This window comes from Parambassis ranga, chromosome 16 (assembly GCF_900634625.1).
Source record: "Parambassis ranga chromosome 16, fParRan2.1, whole genome shotgun sequence".
NCBI classification, from domain to species: Eukaryota; Metazoa; Chordata; class Actinopteri; family Ambassidae; genus Parambassis; species Parambassis ranga.
The window spans coordinates 5,551,161-5,575,709 of NC_041036.1; the positions used below are offsets into that span (position 1 = coordinate 5,551,161).

Genomic DNA, 24,549 nt, shown 5'->3' on the forward strand with positions numbered 1-24,549 from the left:
ATATATATATATATATATATATATATATATATATATACAATACGATAACAAATAACTACATGAAATAAACCTTTTTACTGGGCAATAAGAAAAGAATGACATCCCTAGTTCATTGTGCAAAAAATTAGCTTTACACACTGCACGCTATTATATATTATATAATAATCGTCAAAGTAGTATATTTTTATCATTCCAATTTATTTTTAGAATATGTTACAGTCACGTGTTGACAAGTATTATGGTTTTTGCGTAGGCTACACATCATTATAACACTATTATTGAGGATGCTGGAGATGCCTCTGATTGGTGAGTTCTTCCGTACACAGCTGCATCGTCACACACATCCACTTCCCTTCCCTCGGAGCAAAGATGGCGGAGTACGACCTCACCACCAGAATTGCCCACTTTTTAGACCGTCATCTCGTTTTTCCTTTGCTGGAGTTCCTGTCTGTCAAAGAGGTATGATTTATATCAAAGCGTAAAACGTTAGGTGTATGTTTTCGTTATTAGAGCAAACAGTATACAGGTTTTGGCGACTTGTAAGAGAATACCACGCGTCGGAGCTGGCCACATTTTTTGCCGCTCTGTAAAGGTACTTTGTTTAACCGGAATATAGTCGGAAGTACTTAAACTTGCTTTCAAAGCAAAAGCGGAAACCGTCAATAAAAGCGTGTAAACGTTTGGAGGGACGGTAAAACAGCGATTTATTTAATTAATATAGAACAAGACAACTCACTGGACATGAATATATGTCGATGTTAAATGTCCCGGCCTTTTTCGTGACCCCGAAAGTTTTAATTGATTTTACTTTTGAAAAGACATTAGCGGAAGTTGAACGTTTCGTTGTGGCTAGCTTTACGGTTACGTTTCGTTAGCACGGAAGGAGCGCGCGTTTCGTAAGCTCGGAGCAGGACATTTGTTGGGCGGTGCTTCCGTACAGAATACGTTTGTGGTGAACATCTATGTGGCCGCCCAATGGGGATATGCTGAGCAATGAAACAATCAAAAAAGTGGCATTTCTCAACCTGTGCTAAACCTTGGAGATAGAGAAAAAGTTAACAACATTAACACATTGAATCGTTGTGTTTTACATTTAACAGTTTGGAGTTTTTGTTTAGCAGTATAAATATGTTTACCAACAGCGTTCAAACATTTAAAGCAGCTGTTGTGATGTGCCGGGTCGCTGTTAGCAACATTAGCAAACCTGGAGGTTTCTGTGGCAGGCTAACACTGTTACCCCGTTGTCAGACTTCTCCACCTTTTATCTTTGTTCGTTAATATGAGTGTTATAGTATAGTATTAGGTAGAAATGTATGTTTAAGTTTATTAACCAGTAGGCCTACATACGTTGTAGCTTATAGGTAGTAGATAATGTGCAGAAACATCAGCTCTGTTTTGTGTTACTTTTGTGTTTTAGATCTACAATGAACAGGAGCTCCTCCATGGAAAATTGGACCTTCTCAGTGACACAAACATGGTGGATTTCGCCATGGATGTGTACAAAAGCCTTTATTCTGATAAGGAAATTCCCTATAGTAAGTGTTCATCCCTATTTCTGCAGAGCTAACACACACACACACACAGACAAACCAAATAATATATTAATATTACTCGAAAAAACATCATAAAGACTATACCACGCAGTTCAGCCAATTCAGAATTGATTTAACAGTATACTTTGTTTTATAGCAGCATAGTACTGGGGTACAGCCCATGTACATGCTGGTTTATAGAGTTGGCGTAGCTAATGACTTTCTTTATCCTCCCTGTGTCAGCTCTGAGGGAGAAGAGGACAGAGGTTGTGGCCCAGCTGAAGCAGCTGCAGTCAGAGACAGAACCAATTGTGAAAATGTTTGAGGACCCAGAGACGACAAGGCAGATGCAGTCCACCAGGTGAAGCCTGTTATTTTCTGATCTTTATGTCATGCAATGATTAGCTGTAGTGAGATTCTGATTGCTTGTGTTACTGTCTTGATGCTGTGAAAACCTGCTATTTGCAACGGTAGACTGCACAGCATCATTTCAAAGGGATTTTGTAGCATCCATGGAACTGCATTGTAAATGAAAAACGTATTTAGCCTATTCCGGGCATTTACCAAGAAAAGACAAAAGCAAAAAAAGTCAGCCAAATTATGTGGTTAACTTTATTAGGACTGTTTTGTCTGAAGTGATTAAAATAGTTTGGTCTCATTCTCCTTTTTTGTCTTGGCAAGAGCGTGTACAGTTAATCAGAAGCATTTTCCATTTTATCTCTTTCGGTTTTTACTTAGGATTTGGACGTTTGTTTGTTTAAATCATAGATTAATGGAAACTGGTAGGTGTGATTTTAAGCCAGATAATATCAATATTGACTTGTCTATGTTATTGTTGTAAAGAGGAAATCTTTATTTTTTTCTTTCATGCCGGTGAATTTGTAAAAACAATAGAAAAATCATCTGGGCTCAATAAGGATTTGTCTCTCCAGCCAAAAGACAAATGATGCCAAATGCAGTTGTTCATTTTATGTCTGGATTAGAGGATCGTCCAGTTGCTGAAAATGAGAAATGGGTTGATATCTGGACGGCCAGCTTTATGTAGAAATATCTACATAAATCTATACTGCTTTATTTGCCTAATAGACTTTGATGCCATACCAGGCTTTAACTGTGTAAGCCAGTAGCCAAGCTCGGTTATCATAGTAAAACATGTTTTCATCTTATCTTTAATCAATCAGTCATTATTAGTTATAGCCTGTGGATTATGACTATGATGGAATGACCTATGATTTATCATTTGTTTGGACAAAAGCAATGAAACCAGTATTTGGGTTTTGAATCCACATGTAGCTGATATCATCTTGGTTTTTTCTTTTCCAATGCTGACTTTCATCTAAATCTCATAACAAGTGCAAAGCAAAATAGTAGATGTCTTGGATCACTCATAAGACACTGTGCAGATATTATTCTGTGCAGACACATGTGCTTGTGGTTCTGATAAATCTTCAGATCTGTGTTCCAGCAGCAGTGCACAGCAGGCTGACATTCCACACTGAAATCCCCCAGGAGCTTATAGAAACCATCCATCTTTAGCCAAGACAACCTGTCTTGAAATAGTGAAGTGTCTTGCCTTGGCCTAAATGAAATTCATGAAATTCAACGCACATCACATTTGTGCCAGCAATTGCAAACTCATCCATTCCCTTCATAAAAGTGAACTTACCCTAGAAACACACATAGTTTCATTGTGGTGTCCACATAAATAGATTTTAGGTCACAGGCAAAGTTGTAAAATGCATCTGGGATACAACAGTTTAGAAGCGCCAGTGCATTCCTTTATTTTGACAAACCCATAGAGACACAGTGGCTGTGCTGAGGAATCAGTATTCACTTTATTCACCAGACATAATTTGTTAGACATGGCTAGCATAGATTTTGTAGTGGCCAAACCAAATGTAATAAACAGCCCATCACACTGTTTTAAAAGTGAAATGGTCTTCGTTTATGTATGGCTTTTGATTCAGACCAGAAGTGGAAAAATATACCTGAATAGGGCTCTAAACACCAGGATGTCAGCCAAACGGCGGCTCAAGTTAAATGGCCTCTAACTACAGGAACTGTCTTCCTTTTTTTTCAGAGATGGACGAATGCTCTTTGACTATTTGGCAGAAAAACATAACGTAAGTTGGCCTGATTTGCTGACATCTCACTTCTTCATTGCATTTCCCATGGCTCTTGTGTGAACCCATGGTTGTTTTAGGGGCAAAGTGGGCGGGACAGTCCATGCAGGGAAATGCAGAATTACTTCCCAAAACCCTTAACTCATTTTCAGGGTTTGTATGGCTTGCACAAATTGTGTGGACATTTACATTCTGTGGTGAATTGTTAAGAATAAACGGAGTAACTCGGGACTCGTGGATAGAGCCGCAAGAATGCCGGAGGTTCTATATTTACCATGATGTTTGGCTTTTTACACTCCCCTCCATCGGTCCACTCCCACTCCGGTATCCGTCTGACCTGTGTGCTGTCCTCAGTGTACCTCCACACAGCCCAAGCTTAGGGCCCCTTAGCTTGCTATGGGAAAGGCTTGGGCAGCCCAAGTCGCCCACTGCCTGTCACAGTTCTACTGAATCTTAGTGAATGGGCTGACGTCAGTACGCACCACTCTAAGATACTGGACATCAGGAAGCACTGTTATATATATAGTATGACAAGTAGGCTTGAAATGATAGCCCTATATATACATATGCGTGTCTGATTTAGTACATATGACCACGTCTTGGCAGATTTGCCACAAAAGTTAAATATTCTTTTGCCTATTGTGGCAAAATACATGTACCAGCTTTCATATTCATTTAACCTTGGTGTGCCACAACAGCAGATGAATTATTTTACTGCTATAAATTACAATAAAAGTAAATGTGCTTTTTTTTTTTTTTAACATGAGGACCATATGATGTCACACAAAATTGGAATTTCTTTAGGCCTCACTCCAGTATAAGATCACTGAGCAGGCGCACGGTTTGAATTGAGAATATTTTAAAGTACTGTGTGATTTGGTCTCTTATGATTCACATTTTGTTTGTTTGTGGTACTAATACTTGTGTACTGCCTTTCTCTTGAAGTTTCGCCAGGAGTACTTGGACACACTTTACAGATATGCCAAGTTCCAGTACGAGTGCGGAAACTACTCCGGTGCTGCAGAATACCTCTACTTCTTCCGTGTCCTGGTAAGGTTTCTGCGTCATTCATTCACAGCAGTCACAATCCAGGTGCCATCAGATAACTGCTCCCTTCACCTCACTTCACAGATTGTCAGATGTATTTTACTGTTCTCAGTTATATACTAGATTAAGGCATTTCTCTGACGTTAAAATTGAACATCATATTATGTTTGCCAGATTGCTTTAATTCCTCCAAAGGCCAATGCTTGCATTGGAGAGGAAGAGAACACTTAGAAGTAATTGAATGTGAAAAGCTTACGTCATTGCCTGTTCAATTCCTTGCACGTCCTCTGTATTAGGAGACTGCCGCTCTAGGACTTGAGTAGGATCTTTTACTGGGCCAAGTGATCAGTGGCGGACTGCATAATCTGTCTGTAGTCTTCTCACAGGGCGGGCCTCGGTAGACAGCTTATTGATTTGAGTGCTGTGGCCAGCGAGTCCCCAGTCACGACTTCTGAGCTTATGTACTTAGTTATGCAAGGCATCTCTTAGTTAACATAAAGAAGGATACATGCTATTTACAAGGTGTTTCTGAAGTGAAGTGTCATTTGATGACTAAAGTGAAAGCTACATCATTCATAGCTGTCTCCATCAGACTGCTCTTTGTTTTTTAAAGATGAAATGATGAGGACAAATACGCATTTATATAAATGAAAGATTTGGATTAGGTAATTCTCGAGATAAATGTTTCAAAATTGAGTAGTCCAAATAGACAATTGGTACTTCTTTTGCATTCCCTATTTCCTGTATGAACATAAAGATATGTGAAAGATAAATGAGTTAGTCAATCAGTTGAAAAACCTTTTACAGGCCTGGGTTGAACATTTCAGAAGGTGTGAGTCATAGTTTAAGTCACTATTTATTAATGTTAAGTAAACAAATTATGTACTCAAAACTGTGACAGGTTTCCTATTGGTGTCACGTTTAATTAAAATTATCTTGAGATCTTGATGACTCGACCATGACAAAACATGACTGTGACACTACTGTTGTTTGGTTTTGCATGTTTTTAATTGTGTGGAGTTTAAACAGAATCAGAATCAGAAATACTTAATTAATCCCAGGGGGAAATTGCTTACATTCCAAGTGCTCCCTGCATGATCGGAAACAGGTTAGACATATAAAATAATCTGATAGAAGCAGTTCAAGTATTTGCTGTTGTTAAACTAAAACAGAACAAAGCTTTAAATCGACCTGCTTATCTCTAAAGATATGCTATAAGATTTGCTTGTTCGTGTCTTTCATGCAGCACATAAAATCTTCTTTTGCCTCAGTTATCACAATGACTGTATACACCATCTACTCTAGAGTCATTTATTTGAATTGCAGGAATTTTACTACAGTTTACCACATTTATTAACTCTACTAATAACATCCGGTTTTGTTATCCAAAAACTGAAGTATGTTAAGAAAACAAAAAGAACCTCACCATAGTGACACGAAAAGCCCGCTGCTGACTGTTTTTTAAGAGGTGTAATTACAGAAGGAAGCAGAAACAAGCATAGTGCTTACAATAGGCATAGGCAACTTGCGTAGGCTACATTGTAAGTTCTGTGTAGATTTGACGCAGAGCTATAAATCTGGCTGAGGGTTATTGTTTTACTTGGAATAAATCCAATTTTGGAATAAATCCAAACAAATTTCCAGTACAAGTGCATGCTGTATTGTGACTAGATTGGTGTTATCTTGCATCAAGTGTTAGCAAGTTCAATTCAACTGAATGTCCTATAATGACCAGTGGAACCAGCCTGCATAGTCTGTGGTTTCCAAGTGTCACTCACTTGTCCTCCAGCTTTTGTTTGTCTTTGGTTCACCATGTAGCTTTGTGGTTAAGTGCAGACTCATGCCAAACCCAGCCCTGAAAGAATGGGCAAGAATAGGATCAACATTTTGTCTATTCATTAGAGTGAAAAACATTAAGACCGTCTTTTGTTTCTGTTCTAATTGGCATTTGATACTACTCTTTGTTTCCTCTTGTCATTCGGATGTCAGTGACTATGGCTAGCCACGCACATTGCTAAAGTGTACCCTTCTAAAAAAAACAAAAAACTTGGCAGTAACTTTGAGCAGTGATGATCCCTACAAACAACCCTCTTAACCCAAAGCAGTTGGGTACTTTATTTGATGGTTATTTTACCGATCTGGTCAGATCTGTAGAAGGAAGAGCTACATCCGAAGCAAGATGACTTCAATGATGAATTCTTCCAAGCTTTCCAAGTGCACTCCATCTGAAACTAAAAAACATTAAAGAATAGTCTTCAAAGCTTTCAAGGGATATGTCCCACTTTCCAGTAACAGTTGTTTATGGCTTTGCAACTCAGTCTAAATAAACCAAAATTGCTCTAATTGAGGCATGTTGTTCGAAGTCCAGCATAGTTTTTTTTCTTTTTACCCCTCAAATTGTTAGACCTCTCATTTTAAGTTCTAGCCAGATCGGGCTCTGTAACTAGATAGCTGTTGCTTACTCTTGACAATGCAAGAGGCTTTTTAGAAGGGGGGGAGAAAGGTAGAAATGGATTTCATTAGTGGGAGTCTGTGTACTTCTCTACCCCTCCTCTCTTTTCAGTGTTTTTATGGACCTCCCATCCTCACAGGCCCCTTGTCTGTCTCTTTCTCGCTCTCTCTCTTTCCCCTGTATGGGAGAGGTGAGGCTCCATAAAGTCATTTAACGTGGGAAACCCAGTCAATTATACAAAGGAAGCCAGCCTTGCAAAATCCATGCCTCAGGTCTTGTTACAGTGTGGCCTAGCCCGAAAAGAGCAACTTATTCATATCATCACTTAATGCAGGGATTGAATGTTAAGAATAAAGATTGAGTATCCCGACGGATCCCCAGCACAGTAAATTTATTGTTGCTGGTCAGTCAGCGAAAATGTGCCCATTTCACAAACCAATGGAAACTTAAGGTAACTGCTGGAAAAACCCAGGTATTGAAACTTTTCTAGCGTGGCCACTAGTGAAAGCCAGACTGTGTGTGTGTGTAGAAAGCTGCCATAATGACCTGGAGGTCAGCCAAACGTAGCAGGCAGGGACTTCCAAGAGAGAAAAAAATAGCAAACAAAACAAAACACTTCAACAGATGAAACGGTGACCTTTATAGTGGTGGAGTAGCCAGTTTCTTCTCTGAGTTACAATACTGATGTTTGTTGTGAGAGGATTCAGAAAATCATTCATTACGGACCTGAGCTGTGCTATGTGATCAAAGAATCTGCTGCTCTGACTCTTTTGGGGGAATCCCACAAGAGACTTTTCAAATATTTTCCCCCTACCTGCCACCGTCTCATATAATAGCAGCCCGATGAAATGTTATCGGACTGTTGCTGGACTTTGCCAAACCAACCCAAACCAAAAGGCTAAAAAAAGTCTTTATATCTGAAAAATCTTACCAATTTGTGGGGTTCCAACGGAAACCTGTTCTTTTTTAGTGTTTCCTCCACTTGTGCATCTGTCGTGTCTCACAGTCTACTTCAGCAGCTGTCTGACGGAGCACGGGGGTGTGCGGTCAGCATCTAGGTTTCTCTGGACGCTCAGCAGACACCCACCCTTACTTCCTGCTTGACTCATGTCACTGCATCTGGTGTTTAGTGTTATCTGGAACTACTGTGGCGCAGAGTTTCCCATGAGCCTTAGGGTGTAGTCCAGTGTCCACTACAGAGTGATTGCCCTGCTGAGGTTCAGAGGCATTCTCAACCTGCGTTTCATTACCTGATTCTTTTTTGTTTGTTTTACCCTGCTCTGGAAATCAGAAACAGTAGCCTGCAACATGTTTGAAAGTAGTTATGCTCACAAAGATTTGACTTGTTAGTGTCAGTTCATATTTCAACCTAATTACCTTGTGATAACGACAGAGTTGTGCATGTTAGTGAAGGTAATGGATGGAAATTACAGCAATTATCATTCTCATGTCTGAGGTAGAGTATAGCTTGCAAAAATGTTGACAGAGCAAATATCACTGAAGCAGTGTATTCATTTTTAATGTTCTGTTGGGCATTATCATCTGGGAGGTTAATTCTTGTGCTTTCTTTAGACCGTTTAAAAGCTTCTAAATAAACAATTTGGTACAACAGTTTGACATTGTAACAAACATTAGCCTTGCAGAAATAACATTGCGTTTGAGGATCTGCATCATAACCCATTCAAGTAGATTCCGCTGTAACCAAAATGTTTTAGTTGTAGAAAATTGTTCGGAAAACAGTAGTGTCATATGCTCCAAGTATGCCAAGTATTTCTTAATGTGATAATTTACCTAAAAGTGCTGTAAATTATTTTTTATAAAAATCTAAGCAGACGTTTATGATTCATTTTTCTTGTCTTTCATGCTCCATTCCCTCAGCACAACATAATTTAATCTATTTATGCGGTATAAAGGAGAGAAGTCATAGCACTATGCAGCTGCGCAGCCGAAGCCAAACAAATAGTGACAAGCCCTGGCTCACTGCGTATGGATGCAGATGTTACTAAACAGTCCGCTAACAAGTACTTGAGACCTTCTGATCAGTGTTTAGGCTGTCATAAATGTGTATGTGTGGAGTGATTCATCAGATTTCAACAAGTGTACCGTGCTATGTTGTCTGTTCCCAAGGTCCCCTCTACAGACAGGAATGCCCTGAACTCACTGTGGGGCAAACTGGCCTCTGAGATCCTGATGCAGAACTGGGAAGCAGCCATGGAGGACCTCACCCGCCTGAGAGAGACTATCGATAACAACGTAAATGCCCCACTTCTCAGAATTTGATACTGCTTTTAGATTCGCTTACATAGACTCCCATATTGACATTTCACTTGCAGTACAGCTCTGCTGTGGCATTTTATTTCTTACCACACACACTCATGTGACTACTTAAGAACTTGGATTTGAGTATGAAGTTGTTGGGTTTGATTGATTGGCTTTAAGATGGGACACACATTTTTTTTTACCTCTGTGAAGAATAACACTGTTCTGTCGCAGACAACTCTTTTTTTCTGAATTTCTCAATTTTTTTCTGGACTCCAATATCTACTCCTGCTTAACTGGATTTCTGTCTTGTTCTGTCCAGTCTGTCAGCTCTCCACTCCAGTCTCTCCAGCAGAGGACATGGCTCATTCACTGGTCTCTTTTTGTCTTCTTCAACCACCCTAAGGGCAGAGACAATATTATTGAGCTCTTTCTGTATCAGCCTCAGTAAGTAAAATTCATAATCTAATACTTTTTCCTAATTTCGCTTATTGTTGTACACTCAGTTAATGGAAAACTGCTGGGAAAATACTCAAAATGTTTTTTGGCCATTTAAAATAAACTCAAAATGACCTTTTATGGTTTAGCATTAATGTGAATAATGCATATTCTACCTAAACCTAAAACTCTTGATGATAACTGGCCATTTTAATTTGTGACAATGGGTCTTGCTTTTTTATGCCTTTTTGACCCTTTGTATCGATGTTTTCGAATTATCTGATGTGTGTGTGCCACGATTTAGAAAAGTATGTTGTATCAAAATAATTCAGTCATTTTATAGTGTGAACTTGATTTAGGGAAAGCTTTTTGGTTTTGAACACATTTTTGGGTGGTGGGCTGCTTCATGAACCCTGCTGGTATTTTCAAAGTGGTTTCAGAAGTGTGTGTTTTTGTGTGGTCTGTTTACTCTCTAAGTCAAGATCCAGGCCATGTGTATCGCAGATCGGAAACTTTATACACTGTGTTAAAATTTGCACACCGCCTATTTTGATGTCTTAGCTCCCTCCCCCCTGTTCTGATTGCAGGCTTGTATAATTGTGCAGATGATTGGACTCCACAGACAGTATGACAGGCAACCACAACACAGCACACTCAAATGTCTGGTTCCCTGAATTTTACTCCGTTTTTAATTTTATTGTGGATGATTAAGGAGGCCTGCCCAATAATTACTCATGAAAAACTCACCCAACCATCTGTTTGGACAAACTGAGGTAGTTTTGTGTGCTTTGCAGTTTCACAGTGTAGAAACCTCATGTTTTCCCCGCTGAGGCTTGGCTTGGCTCTTGTTTCCCATCTCTTGACCAGTACTTCCTTTGGCTGAAGTTAGTGACCAGTGGCTGGCCTTCAGCTCCTTATTTGACCTCCCTTACCCCTGCAGTCAGCAGATGTTGGTCCAAAGCCTTGTTTGTATTCCATTGGCTTGCAATGGAAATGATGTTCAGTAATGAAGTGTGACACAGGTGCAAACTGGGCAAGTGGTAGATATCAAGTGATCTGATTACCAAAATCACTGTCAGCATTATTTTCTCCTCCAGATGATCTGTGAAATGGGACCTTGTTTCCCCGTCCCTCTCCTATGTTCTCCCACAGCCCCCCTTGAACAGAGGAAATTTGAACTCACAGTTGATTTCTTGGCTGCATGCCTCAATAGCATCTTCAGCAAACCAGTGCAGCGGAGCTTGTTGACTCAAAATACAAAAAAAATGAAGTCCCTGAAGTGGGGTAGGGTGAATGTCCCTAGAAGATATGGTACAGTGACTCATGCAGGATTGCTTGTTATTGGAGCCCCCAGGAGAGTGAGTAGGTGTAAGTTAATCAGGAACACAGCATGGAGCATTGCGGTCTTCCACAGGAGTCAAGCAACTACAAAGGGAGGAAGGGAACTCTCCTAAAATCGGTCTGACAATATCTTTGCCAAGAAGACCACTGCCGTTTTTAGACTCAACATCAGAACTGCCACAGGTCCCCTGTTCCTCTAATTGGTTCACCTAATTAAATTGTTTTCTTTGAACACCATGTGTTCCTTTGGCCGTAGCTATGGTTGACCTGAAGGGGCCCAATCCACTTCCTCTTCTCAGATTTAGTTTGGTTAGTGAGGGATTGTGTGGAGGGCAATAATAGATATTTAGAAACGCGTAGACGTAAAGATGCGTTTTAGTGATGCACATAATGTCAGACGATTACAAACTTGATAATGAATCTATTATGTGCAGACCTCACATTTTTTGATACACCATTGTCTCCAGAGTTGATGCGGGATTAGAATTAGCCTGTAACAGCTCTGTCTCTCTTGTGTTCACCCCTAAGCAAGTTGATCTGTTGTTGAAGCATCAGTCCCTCATGGATTGAGTTTCAGCTACTGGGCAGGTCCCTGCTCACTGATCTATATCTTCTTGCCAGGGTTTCCTTTTCCTCCCCCTCTTATAGGACTCTAATGAAAGGGACGGCTTAAAGCTGGGACCCATGTGAAGCAATGAAGGTCCTGTTGGGACATTTATCTGTTTTGCTGCAAAGGCTTTTTCTCTGCTCAAAATGCCAGGAGCCTGATAAGCAGCCAAAATGTTATATTATGTGTCCTTGTAAAGATCATGTCTTTGCTTACATTGGTCTGAAGAGTGATTAGTTTTGTCCTGCTTCATTTTCAGATACCTCAATGCTATCCAGACTATGTGCCCTCACATCTTGCGTTACTTAACCACAGCAGTCATTACAAACAAGGATGTCCGTAAGCGTCGGCAGGTTCTGAAGGATTTGGTGAAGGTCATACAGCAGGTAAAAGGCTTTTCTTTTCCTACCAGTGACTACAGGTGCAAACGGTTATTAGGTCATTACTTTATGGCCATACAGTCTTTGAAGTATGATTCACTGACCATGTAACTCAATAGCAATGATAACACTTTCTTTTAAGCACAGAAGGGTGTATATTAAAGTTTGGGTCCAGCTGGGTCAAGCCTTGAACCTTTTGCCCATGATAAATGGCAATGGCAAACTGACCAACTCTAATGTAGCCATTTTTCCTCCACCAGTGACAGTAGTTGCTGTAGTGATAGAAGTGCAGGTTTGCTGAAGTGTTTGAAATCAGTATAAGATGTGCTTAGTGTCTCTGCCCTGTGGCCTCACAGCAGGTTGGGAGCCACTCTCATAGCATGATTTAGAACAGTTTCAATGAACTCATAGTAAAGTGTTGTGTTTATTTAGCTATGGTGCCCAAGAGATGGTCATTTTGACTGCATAGTCATAAGTGTCATCAACTTGAACACAACTTGGATTTATTTGTTTTTGGAGTAATTCATACACAGACGTTTATGTTAGCGGGAGAACACTGTCAGTAAGCGTGTTATGTCATGAATCATTATTTTGTTTTTATATTTTTTTTTTCCTAAGTCTGATTTTGCATCTTAAAATATTTAATCCTTGACTTAAATAAAAGCAATTGCAATTTTTCAGAGTTAATAATTTGTTTAATTTCTTTAGGAATCCTACACCTACAAAGATCCCATTACAGAGTTTGTGGAGTGCCTGTATGTGAACTTCGACTTTGACAGTGCCCAGAAGAAACTCAGGGAGTGTGAATCGGTGAGTAACCACTTCAGTAATCTCATCAACATTCACATCATCGTCCTCTTGTTCCTAAACCATAAGGAGCAGTTTGTCTTGGTGTATTGTGCATCCCTGTGACAATACAGAAGTAATCTGATTTGTGGGTCAGACTCCTGAATTTTCACACAGCTTATAGTAGTAAACATGGTTAGTAATCATGTGATCTCTGTCTGACCTTCTGCCCATTCACACAGCGATTCTGTTCACTAGAGTTCTGCGTGGGTCCAATGCAGACAGAGCAGTGATAGTCCGTGTTTTGTATCACTCTGACAGATAAAGAGGTTTCCTTGGACACTGTATGACTCAGGCTTCAGTCAGATTTTATTATAGCCTGTAATTGACCCATCAGGCTAGTAGTTAACAGTAAAAGCTTTATAAGCAAGAGGTCTCGGCAGAGGCGTGCAGACACTCATTTAAGAGAGTGATCTGTTGTAGCTCCACTATTTAGAGCATTTATTTCAATTTTGGTTTGTAAATCCTGTAGTCCACAATGTGAAAATGGAATATGACTTGTATGCAGTGAAAGTCCTGTTTAGTTATCAGACTTCTTATCAGCTCATGTTCGAGCTGTTGTGTTCAGTCTGCTCTAAAATACAATGCTAACATAGTTCATGTTCTTCATGAAAGCCAGAGAGCATTCACCGGGTGCTTTGCAATGCTTTGTTGTAAAACATAAACAACTTGAACAAGAATGAAAGTTGTTAAGAGATGACATTGTGTGGTGAAGCTGAATGTGTACTTTTTTTTCTGTTTCTACCTTCTTAGAGTAGCCCAAGGCCTTTGGGATCCATACGTTTTTTTTTAGACATCCCCTGATCTAAGACACAATAAATAGACTTAATATCAACAAAGTTGACTTATTACCTTATACTCAACTTCTGTCTAAAATTGAAAGTGAAAAATCATAAACTACAACATGGCACAATTTATATTTTAACAGTTTAGTACTAGCCTCCTTAGAGCTAAAAAAATCTCATATACTCTTAAAAGTAATGTTTTAAGGTTTCCCTTTAGAGTTTACATTCAGTGTTCCTTACTGAAATGCACTCATTTGTATATACAAGCAAGCTCTTTCTGCTTTCGTGGCTTTGTTTTTTTGCACTTTACCACCACCTGTAGATCAGAGGAATAGTGGGACTCCATTGGCAGACACTGTGTATGACATTGTCTGTGTTTAGGTGAGGCAAACACAATAGCACCGGTACATAGAAACATTTCTGTTAGCTATAGGAGGAGTGAACAAAGTAAATGGAAAGCTCAGAACTAATTTATTGCAGATTGCAGATATTTGCATATCCCTTTAGATTCTCTAAATGTGGACACATTCATAAGGTGGTCATTTAGAGAGATAGCAGGTGTCCTACCTGAGTGTTGTGTGATAAGAGTGTTTTGTGTAACTTGATCCCCTGGTTGAATTTTTTTTTAACATACACACTCTAATTTGGGCTTCCCAGATGACTTGATAATTTGGCAAAGGAATAAAAAGCTAAACTTGGGGTCACTCGGCCCCTTTTTCATCTTTACGATAAACCTTCGAAATGGAAAACATCTGGCCCAATCGAATAGCTCTTTCCCAGGAATAAATGTTTAGAACTCATGTCAGCGATTTACTGAAGGTTACATTTTATTCTAAGCTATTCTTTTAGGCAATACAAAGAGTCATCAGTGTCCTAAATCACTAATTAACAATTGAGGAAGTTGTTACCAAACCCATTGGCCAAATTTGTTTTTACTTGGTTACACCATTAGAAAACATCCGTCTGGTCACAGAAAAATTCACAGCATGCTTCAAGAGAAAACGAGATGTTTCCTGTGCAAAAGCCTACAGAGGCCATCTCGAAATGATGACGTGCTATCAACAATATTAGAGCTGTATCCCCCCCCCCCCCCCCCCCCCCCCCCCCCCCCAAAACAGTTGGATGCACTTTTGTGAAACACTCAGGGTTGGTTTTGACCTCACATCATGGGCACTGTTCACAGAGACCACTACTGTAATTGAAACAGATGGTCAACCCCAGCCACCTCTCAGGTCAGGACCCAAGTTATTCCAGGTGCTTTCAACACTAGCCTACCTGTCAGTTTTCTGAGCATGTCCAGTAGGCACAAAAGCCCTATATTGACCTTGTCCGATTCATAAACAGGTCCAGCAATGTGGGTGGTTCAAACAATGTTTTACAGCACTTTTAATGCATTGCCTGTGATGGACTGCAATCATTTCTCCAAAATGGCCTTGTTTGAAGTCAGTAATGCAGCTTTTCCTTGCATAAATTCACACACAAGCCTTTGAAAAGCAAGTTATTTCAGAAGTAAAGGGATGTTTTACAGAGCGTGGAATGATTGAGGTAATAGGATACCCCATTGGGATGAGCTCTCGTCTTGATGAGCGTTTGTAATGCATCAATTTTGAGCCATTGAGAAGAGTGGCACCCATCTATTTACTGATTGCTTTAATAGTAAGATATGGGTATTGTTTTCAGCTATGCTATCCTCAATCCACTGTACCAGGTACAACAGTTTGAGCCAAGTGTTTTTGAATGGAGTCTACTGTGGTTTAAATTGTCCTGTTCACCCTGCACAATTTCCTTTTTGTTTCTTTCCCACTCCACCCAAAGCTCTGAATCACTGTCAGATGTTAGATGCTTGTATGTCAAAGAATGAAAAGTATAGGCATACCTATAGGCAGGCCCACAGATTGCGCATGAAAGAACTCTTCAAGTCCCTTTCAGAATTTGTTTAAGCTTTGTGGTCTGAATCCCAGATGACAACAATTAGGGCACTTAACTGTTCAAAGTTTATCAGCCTTAGATAAGCATTGTCATAGCCGAAATGTGTGTTGCCTGATAGCGCCATGTAGTTGGGATTTATTCAACCAGAATTCTGGGCAGATAGCAGCGCTCTGAGCTTAAGCAAACAAATAGCTGGTAATTCCTACAGAACTTTTGAAGATGGAGTTCTGTGATGTGAAATCGCTCTCACTGAAGATTTGGAATGCGGCAACCACTGATAAATGTAAGCATTTCACACAGTGGTACCTCTGGGGCCATAGCTGGGTCATGATCATTTACAGTAGATAAAGTAAATGAATTGGCCATATGCAGCAGTGTCAAAGAGTGCAAGCATGGCTGTTTGCAACTGGACACAGGTGATACTGTAAATGAATGATTATAAAGACTTGCTCTCAGTTTATTTGGACCTGTGGTGCTGCAGTTGTTGGATAATAGAAACTGAGATGACCAGTGACAAGCCATTGACAGTGTGGTCATCTGTGGTTCTTCCTTTATTGTATTGATAAACTGGTGACTTATAGAGGGAGCTTTTATTTTAGAATATTAACCAGAGTAAAGCCAAACACAGCATGTATGAATCTTTCTATCCTGTTTGCTTTCATTGTAGCAAAAACAAAAATTGGAATTTTGAGTTGATGTTTTTCCTTAATTGAATAGGACACGAGTTCCTAGACGCAGACAGATTGAAACTTGTACTGCTGCACCCCTGACTTTCCGCTGCTGTTCAGTCATTTCCAGTTAGTGCAGATCTAACAGTTAAACTTACTCCAACCTTAGACTGTAAGAGAAACTTTTGGCTCTCCTCATACACTGACGGTAATATGCATTTGTTACTTACATAACCTGTTTTCTGTTTCTTAGGTTCTGGTGAATGACTTCTTCCTGGTCGCTTGCCTGGAAGACTTCATTGAGAATGCTCGGCTCTTCATCTTTGAGACCTTCTGCAGAATTCACCAGTGCATCAGTATCGGGTAAGCCCCACCATACAACCCACACAAAAGAAAACAATTGGCAAGCTGTGAACTTCTCATCAGTACTGCTGTATGGGGATGCTCGTAATTTGGACTGCAGAGTTTACACAGACATCCCTAAAGACTAACAGGAAGTACTATTTGCTATCACTAAACATCCTAAGCAGTCAGCAAGCAGGAAGTAAGAAGGTTGGCTTTGTGATTAGTGGAATTCTCCTCAAAGATAAGTGTTTATTGGCCCGTCCACACACAGCCAGGCTAACCCCACACATCTTGGAGATTAAGCATTATGAGGTTTAACTGCTTCCAGGTCTCCGCAGGTTGCTCTGCTGGCTAAACTTTTAAGACCACCTGTCTGAGGCCAATTCTCAGACAGCTTGCTTCCAAGAAGAGGTCAGGGTTTAGACTGCTTTAGATGTTCCCAGCTGCTCAATGCACTGAAACATTTCAGCTTTTTTTTTCCTTGGGTAAATGGAGGTCAGGGGGTCCTGTAGGTTTCAATGGACTGCAAGTTTGAAGCTCAGTTTAGTTACATTAAAATAAAATTGACCTTGGATACCTCCCCAAAACCAAGAAATTTAGTAAATACTAATTACAGTGAGCATTAGTGGAGAGAAAAAAAAAGATTATAGTAATTGTCTGCAATTAAAAGAGATTATAGTATTTGGCTGCCTTTTTACATCAATTTTAGAGAGTGACAAAGATAAAGACAGAGCATTCATTCTTCTCAGCCATTAACCCTCATATTTGCATGGGTGTTTAATCTCTGATGCTATGCAGAGCATACAATTGTATTGTTTATCCTGTTCCAGACTAATTTACAGTACATAATTTTCCACTGCCTTCAGAAAGCAGCATGTCACCCATCAGGCATATTGTGAATGTTAAAGATTGTAAGGAAGGTCTGCATTTCAATTATGGTCCACAAACACATGATGCTCCAGGGAAAGAGGGAATGAATTTCTTCTCTTGACATGAAAATGATTGCATTGACTGTTATATAGAGCGGTGGAGGTCTGTAGTCAAGGTTGAACCGTGGAACATGATCAGGCCCTGTCGAAATCTCCAATTGCAGATTGTCTGGAATTGATTAGGAGTCCTGGTTCTTTTTGGCAGACCTACTGCAATTGGATCCATTTACTTGTTAAGGACCACAAAGGTTAGTGGTAAGACTAAAAGAGGAAGTGAAACAGTGATTTTTCTACTTTTCACCTTTCTAGCGTGTCCTCAAGTTTCTGTTTGTTGAGGTTGCTGAAGCAGGAACACGAATCAGAGTTTGAGGGATTTCCGTGTTTATTTTTAGATGTATCATGACGATGGACAGAACATGTCTATTTTTGACAGACACCCAAATTCCAAATCATTAGTCCTCTACCCAGAAGCCCTCTGCACCCAAGCATGGATTCAAATGAATTTGATGGCTGTTTTTAATGAGGACATTTTTACAGCCATTGGCCATGATGGTTTCACAGATATTTAGCTTGTGTTTTGCCCACAGCTCAAGACACAAAAGTAGACCAGAAGTTGGCGTAATTCAGTTATTTTTGCAGTAAAGACTTATGTAAAATGTACTGTAGGCAGTGAAAATGTGCCTGCACTCGTAATTGCCTACACACATCCTTTTGTCTAGACTTTCAGTGTCCGGAGTGTGTGTGTTTCCAATTTAAGTTTGTTTTCCTTGTTTGATTTACAAGCTTTATTCCCTTAGTTCTTCCATGAATGTTTCAGTGGCGAGACCCTGCTTTGACCTCAACTGCACACTTGTCCTTTGACATTTTGGGTAAATGCTTGAGACGTGATCATTTGGGCATTTTTTTCCCTCTCATCACTAGATTGTATTTGTACACAACAGCTCCCTGGCAGTTGGAGGGAGTGTGTTGTGAATTTGGATGTAACACTGAAGATCTTTCCACCTCACAATTGAGTCATTAAAAAGACCACACAATCATTTCGGTTTCCCTGAAAAATCTATTTTACCCCAAGCCGAAAAACGAGGTCGCTCCAAATGGCTTGGAGTCTCCCAAGCTCTATCATATGTTAGTGTTTAACAATTGCATTCATTTTAAGCCAGCTATGTTAAGAAGGGGGTTACTTTGGAGAAGAATCCCCCATCCTCCTTTCTCTCCTAACCGAGTTAGACCCCAGTGCCTGACCCCTTTCTTCAAGTGTGAGGTTGGTATTGAGACTCACAGGAGTCCCCTAGCCTGAAGTCGCTCATAGCTTCGGAGCCAGAGTGAGTAAGGGGTCGAGATGAAAGTGATCCCCCCCCCACCCAAGGAACAGGATCACAGTTGTGTAAAATAAAACCAGTCATGGAGGCTGTCTGCTTGGCTTTAGGGCCAAAGGATGTCAATAGTGTAGGTTGTTTAGGTCCGACTCATGCTGTGCTCTCTCACATCTCCCTCCTTTTTTGTCTTCCCCTCCTTTCTTACATCTAGTGTTCAAGCTGTTAAATGTTCTTAGAGAGACAATAAGACGGAGCAACCCTGCTCTGATGTACAAATGTGCTTCCTGGGAGGAAAACATTGCCAGACTTTATTTTATAAATTAGATTAGAGGACTTTGGCTGGTACAGGCCTGGGCCCTGGGCCTTTTGGGGTACTCTGTGTTCCTGTGTTATGCTACATAGAGCAGTGTTGAGGGGGGTTTAAGGGGTAGCTTAAGTCCCCGGTGAGGAAACCAGATCATGTTTGTTTTGATCAGCATATCTGACCTGGACATGACTGACATGTGCCCCCACTTTACTGAATTGTCAAACAAAACACCCATAGTACCCGTGCACAGCAATCACCTAATCGCAGGGGTAAAATTGGAAGCAATAACAAATTTCATTCAAATTTGCCTTAGATTGCTTGATTGTTAGGTAAACAAGAGAAGGGTGCTGTATAAGTTGCGGCATGCAAACGTACTGGGATGTTTAGTTTCTTATGAATCCAAAAAAGCCCTTAGACAGGTCTTATATTGGTCTTAAACTTATTTTGTGCAATATCAACAACAGACTGTTCAGTGACAAAGATTTTTTAGTAACTACTCATCTGTTCATTAATCTTTTTATCTCGGCATATTAGAGTTTTGGTCTGCACACTAAAAATTCTTGATGTCAACAGTGTCTCTGTCTACAATTCTTGACAGGTGTTATCCATCATAAACTAAACGTCTGTCATTAGACAGCCAACACTTTTTAGAGCCTTTTAGGTTCCTAATAATGATCCATAGGAGCAATTTTCTTGCCATGCACCATTTTCCAGGTTTGATGAGCTGAAGTTTGATCAGCTGTCCAGCAGAGGTAGTATTACTGGGTTTGTTGGTTTGAGTGACAGGTCTATCAGTCTCTCTGTATCTGTTTCACTTCTGAGCTGCTCACGACTCTACTCCCAACCAGTGTTTTTCTATCTTGTTATCCACCTTCTCTGTCACTTCACTGCAGTGAAAGTGTTGAGAGATATGCACTGTCACTTGGCAAGACCAAACCCTATTTCCCTTATTATGCTGATGTAATGTTTCTATTTGTTGTTTGTGCATGTAATGCCCTATCCAGACACTGACATCATTCCGTTCCCCTTCTTTATGTGGTTTTGCCACCATTTTGGCCAAGATTCATGGGCTAGAAAGTGGTGCTTTTTTTTGCCCTGAGCTAGGACAGACATATCAGAAATCCCAAATAAAATTACTTCCTACTGAAAGAATGTTTTAAATAAGCCTCTGAGAATGGCAGCTTAAATCAGTAATGGTGGTGGGATCTGTTTGCAGAGCCATGGCGTGAGAAGTTGTGTGGTCTGGGTAGATTTTAGCTTACTCATTGAAGGAATTTCACAAAATGTGATTAATGGCCCAGGAAGTGATAATTAGTGAAGTAAATTGTTTTTATATAGGCCTTATAAACCCTGTTTTTTTGCCCCAACCCATATGTGCAGTACACAATGACACATGTACCTGTGCTGGCCCGGTTTTTCAGCAGGCTGAGATGGGGGGGCTGATGATTGTGTTTTTGAGATGAGAGTAGCTGTACTAGTTTTGAGTGCTGCAAACTGCGGTTAAGGATATTTATTGGGGCCCTGATATGAAATGTGGTAGGCGTGGAGGGTGGTGGGGGTCAGACAAGAGGAAGGGGGCAGGAAATGTTGGGGGAAGGGGGTCTAGATGGGGGTATTGAGGGGGTCTAGTTATTTTGAAAGCCACAAGGGAAGCCAGCTGCAACGAGGAAAGCTTGGGATCAAAGAATGCCAGCCACCCTCATGCTTCCCCTCCTACTGCTGTGACACATACACGTCTAGCTGTATCAATTAAAGAGCAACCCAGTGTCCAACTTGGCTTTTATTTTCGGGGACAGTTTGTCATGACAAGCTTTAGTAACCAGGTGGAGAAACTGTGCGGCAAGGGCACGAGGTACAAAAAAAATGAAAGGATAAGTAACCACAGAGGCTCACAACATGGGGTAGCCCCCACACTTCTAATTGAGTTATTCGTACAAGTCTGTAAATCAAGCTCCCATTAGTACGGGACCATTAGAAGTGTTTTTTGTGCATGCTATGCGTTACAATCTTTTGTTGCCTGAAGCACAATATGTTGGCCATTCATTAACATTGTAAAATGGAAATAGTAACTAGTCATTTGGCACCTAATGTGCAACATCCATCATAATGTACTGTAGTATTAACCAGGAGTTATTCGGTGCTGGTACATATTTTATGCATGAAAGCAGCTTGGTGTAACTGACGTCATTGTTTGCAGAGACTTAATTTTACCCTTTTATATTTGTAACAACGCCAGAAAGAAGCGTATGATCAAAAAAGCTCAGCACAGGTTAACCACTTATTTTGAATAATAATAACAACAAAGAAAAAGAAGTCATAAACCAAAGTACTGGTCAAAAGACCTTGTCCTTGGAACTCAACAGCATTTTATATAAATCCATCTGATGAAATATGGATGGAAATATTTTAGTCTTGACTAAAAGAAGTCAGAGCTCACCAATTCTCTTGTCTCAACAGCATGCTGGCAGACAAACTGAACATGAGTCCTGAGGAAGCTGAGAGATGGATTGTCAACCTCATCCGCAATGCCCGACTGGATGCCAAGATAGACTCCAAACTGGTGAGACTATCTGTCTTTGTACTTCCTGCTCAACTAATGAATCAAATCTTTTTAACCAGACCTTTGCAAATTGGCAGTCCCAATTAGATCCTTCTTTTGTGTAACTTCAGAAGTAGCCTTACATTTGTTCTGATTTTTTTGTTTTCATTCAGGGGTATTCTATAAAGACATTGTAACCACAATATCTGAGCCTCGTTACGTTCCCTTTGTGAGGCTCTATGTTGAACCTGCATGTTTTGGCATACACATCACAACGGTTCTCTGTAATCAGCAAATCATAGCCCAGACCTCCAGAATGACATAGAATTATCTAGATGCGCCTACAGTAGAAATGAATAGGACAAATGCAGCTTCTGGTTGGTGTTTGTAGAATAGTGTGTCTGTGAGACCAAACGTGATTGGCTTATAGACATCATTGTGAGTCATTTTTTTTTGTCCATATTCGTAGGGCCATGTGGTCATGGGAAACAATGCCATATCACCTTACCAGCAGGTGATTGAAAAGACCAAGAGCCTCTCGTTCCGCAGCCAAATGTTGACCATGAACATTGAGAAAAAGCAGGCGTACAGCAACAGAAACGAGGTGAGTACATCGAGTACTGTACATTCAAAATGCACACTCCCAGCTTGTCGCTGTAAGGCAAGCATAACTCCTTAAACTGATCAGATTGAAGGTCAGCATGAGCTCAGGGTAGTTCAAAGCACCTGAAATGATCAGCTCAGAGGAACAAGGCTGAAGAATGTTGATGAACAACCATCAACAAAAGCTCTCTTTACACGAAATAAGCCAGTAAGAGCAAGTTTAACAGAGCTAACGCTTTCATCCCTCCATTGCTCTTCAAAGGCCTAATGACAAGGTAGATTCCAAACAACCATAAAACAGAGTGACTCAGCTCAGCAACGTAAATAAGGTGGACCCTCACACAGGCTGGTGGTGAACATTACTCAAAGCCTGGAGTTCCCTGCACTTAGGACCTGCTGCAGATGTCTGGCTCAGGGTCCAGTCATCCCACTTAGGTCTGTTTTTGATGTTGACATTGTGTGTTGTTGTGGTATGTACACCCTTCAAGCACTACACGGAGTAATGTCCCACTCCTTCAGAACTTGACGACTGTCAAAGGAGACGGATGGGATGCATCCCTCACCCAACACCTGATAGCACCCAAGGCCTCCAAGTTACAACAGACATGTTAACAGTTCACTTTTTAACTGTGCGGCTCTTGGGTATCTTTTGATGTGCTCAATTACCCTCCTCCCTATTGTTCCAATATCTGCAGCAGCAGTACTTCCATAACCTTGTCCTGTAAAAAAAAGCAAAGCCCCCCTCATTAAGGAGTTGTTGTAATTAGACAAAAAAGGCTGCAAACAACTTACAGAGACCCATTATATCCTGCTGTCCTCAAGGCTACAAATCACTTACATATAGAGAACATTTACTGCCTACCATCTGGGCCTGCTAGGGTCCCTGTCAGCTCTCACAGCCACCCAGCACTCACGAGCAGAACACACACATTACACACTCCTGACAAGGAAAACGTCAGCGTCTAACTGCTTGCACATGTAGGTTACTTTTTTCACATTTCCCACAATCAACAACAAAAATGTGTTTTCATCAGTCCGAGTGCTCTACAAACGATGTAATTTGATGTTTTCTTCTTCTACTTTCTTTCTTGCAGACACCAAATTGGGCCGGTCAGGAAACTGGATTTTAGCAACACAACGAAGATGGATCATCCTGCTCATTGTGTTACATCTTTTTTCCACACTTGTCTCTCAAGGAGCACAGTGGTGTTTTGCACTTGGTTCAAGTCATCACCAATTCAATAAAAGTGACCAACAAAACCATTTTCACCCATGATTGCCTTATTTCTGGACATTACAAACAGCGGTTGAGGTTTGAGTGGTCAGACTTTTTTGTATCGGTAATACTTGATGAAGTTTTAATGTGCGCATTGAGTCACCGAGTGGGACAGTTAAGACTGCTGCGTGTGATGCGGCTCATGTGTGCACAGTAATGATGAATGGCTGTTTAGTCTGTTGGTTTTATGGTGTTTTAGTGGTTCGCTTCACCGTGGCAGGCAGTCTCACTGAGTGGGACGTCAGCTGAAGGGGGCAAACAGAGGTGATGTACAGTTACCAGTGGTCACACTCTCTGCCAGTCATCCTGCCCATCTGAGGACATGAGGGAGCCATAAAGAACCATTAGCCAGACGGACACAATCTTTTTAATGTCCCACCCCACCCCCGCTTTTCTGTGCTTTCGACCTTCTCATAACTCAGTCCTTTGACTCTCCCTCCCTCCTCCTTTATTGCAGTTGCTCACAAACAGGCTCCCATTCCTTTGCATGTCTTTAATTTTCCTCTTATGTGCAATTTAACTACTAAATAAGGATTTTATGTAAAATACACCTGCTTAATTAGATCCATCGTAAGTCTGAAAAGTGCAAGGAATGATACACCACCTGTGTGTGTGCTTCATCCACAGACTCCTTAACAGAAGTAGCAGACTATTCCAACAAAAAAAGGGCAGACCAGTAATAGGTGCTTTCCTTCTCTTTAGTTTTTCCATAGTGCGTCACAGACCAGCACAGTCGATAAACATAAGCGCACTGTGTACAATAGAGGTGAAATATGAAAAGCAGTTTTTTGTGGTTTTTTTATAAGTATACAGTGTATTCCAATTTA

General features: G+C 40.6%; 1 protein-coding gene across 1 annotated transcript; it reads left to right on the forward strand.

Annotated features, from left to right (window-relative positions):
- The first annotated feature begins 316 nt into the window (after nt 1-316).
- eif3ea (eukaryotic translation initiation factor 3, subunit E, a) lies at nt 317-23,709 on the forward strand. Its single transcript, XM_028425469.1, has 13 exons — nt 317-459; nt 1,418-1,535; nt 1,776-1,893; nt 3,613-3,655; nt 4,601-4,705; nt 9,282-9,407; nt 9,736-9,860; nt 12,059-12,185; nt 12,888-12,989; nt 16,661-16,770; nt 21,762-21,864; nt 22,313-22,447; nt 23,541-23,709. The coding sequence occupies exons 1-13, from the start codon at nt 370-372 to the stop codon at nt 23,574-23,576; spliced, it is 1,338 nt and encodes a 445-aa protein (XP_028281270.1). The 5' UTR covers nt 317-369; the 3' UTR covers nt 23,577-23,709.
- Nucleotides 23,710-24,549: the final 840 nt, after the last annotated feature.

What these genes read in the sequence shown, in the direction of transcription:
- eif3ea (XM_028425469.1), top strand. Translation starts at nt 370, where the DNA reads ATGGCGGAGTACGACCTCACCACCAGAATTGCCCACTTTTTAGACCGT. An exon ending in AACTCAGGGAGTGTGAATCG is followed by an intron (nt 12,990 to 16,660) that starts GTGAGTAACCAC and finishes TCTGTTTCTTAG; the next exon opens with GTTCTGGTGAATGACTTCTT. An exon ending in CGTACAGCAACAGAAACGAG is followed by an intron (nt 22,448 to 23,540) that starts GTGAGTACATCG and finishes TCTTTCTTGCAG; the next exon opens with ACACCAAATTGGGCCGGTCA.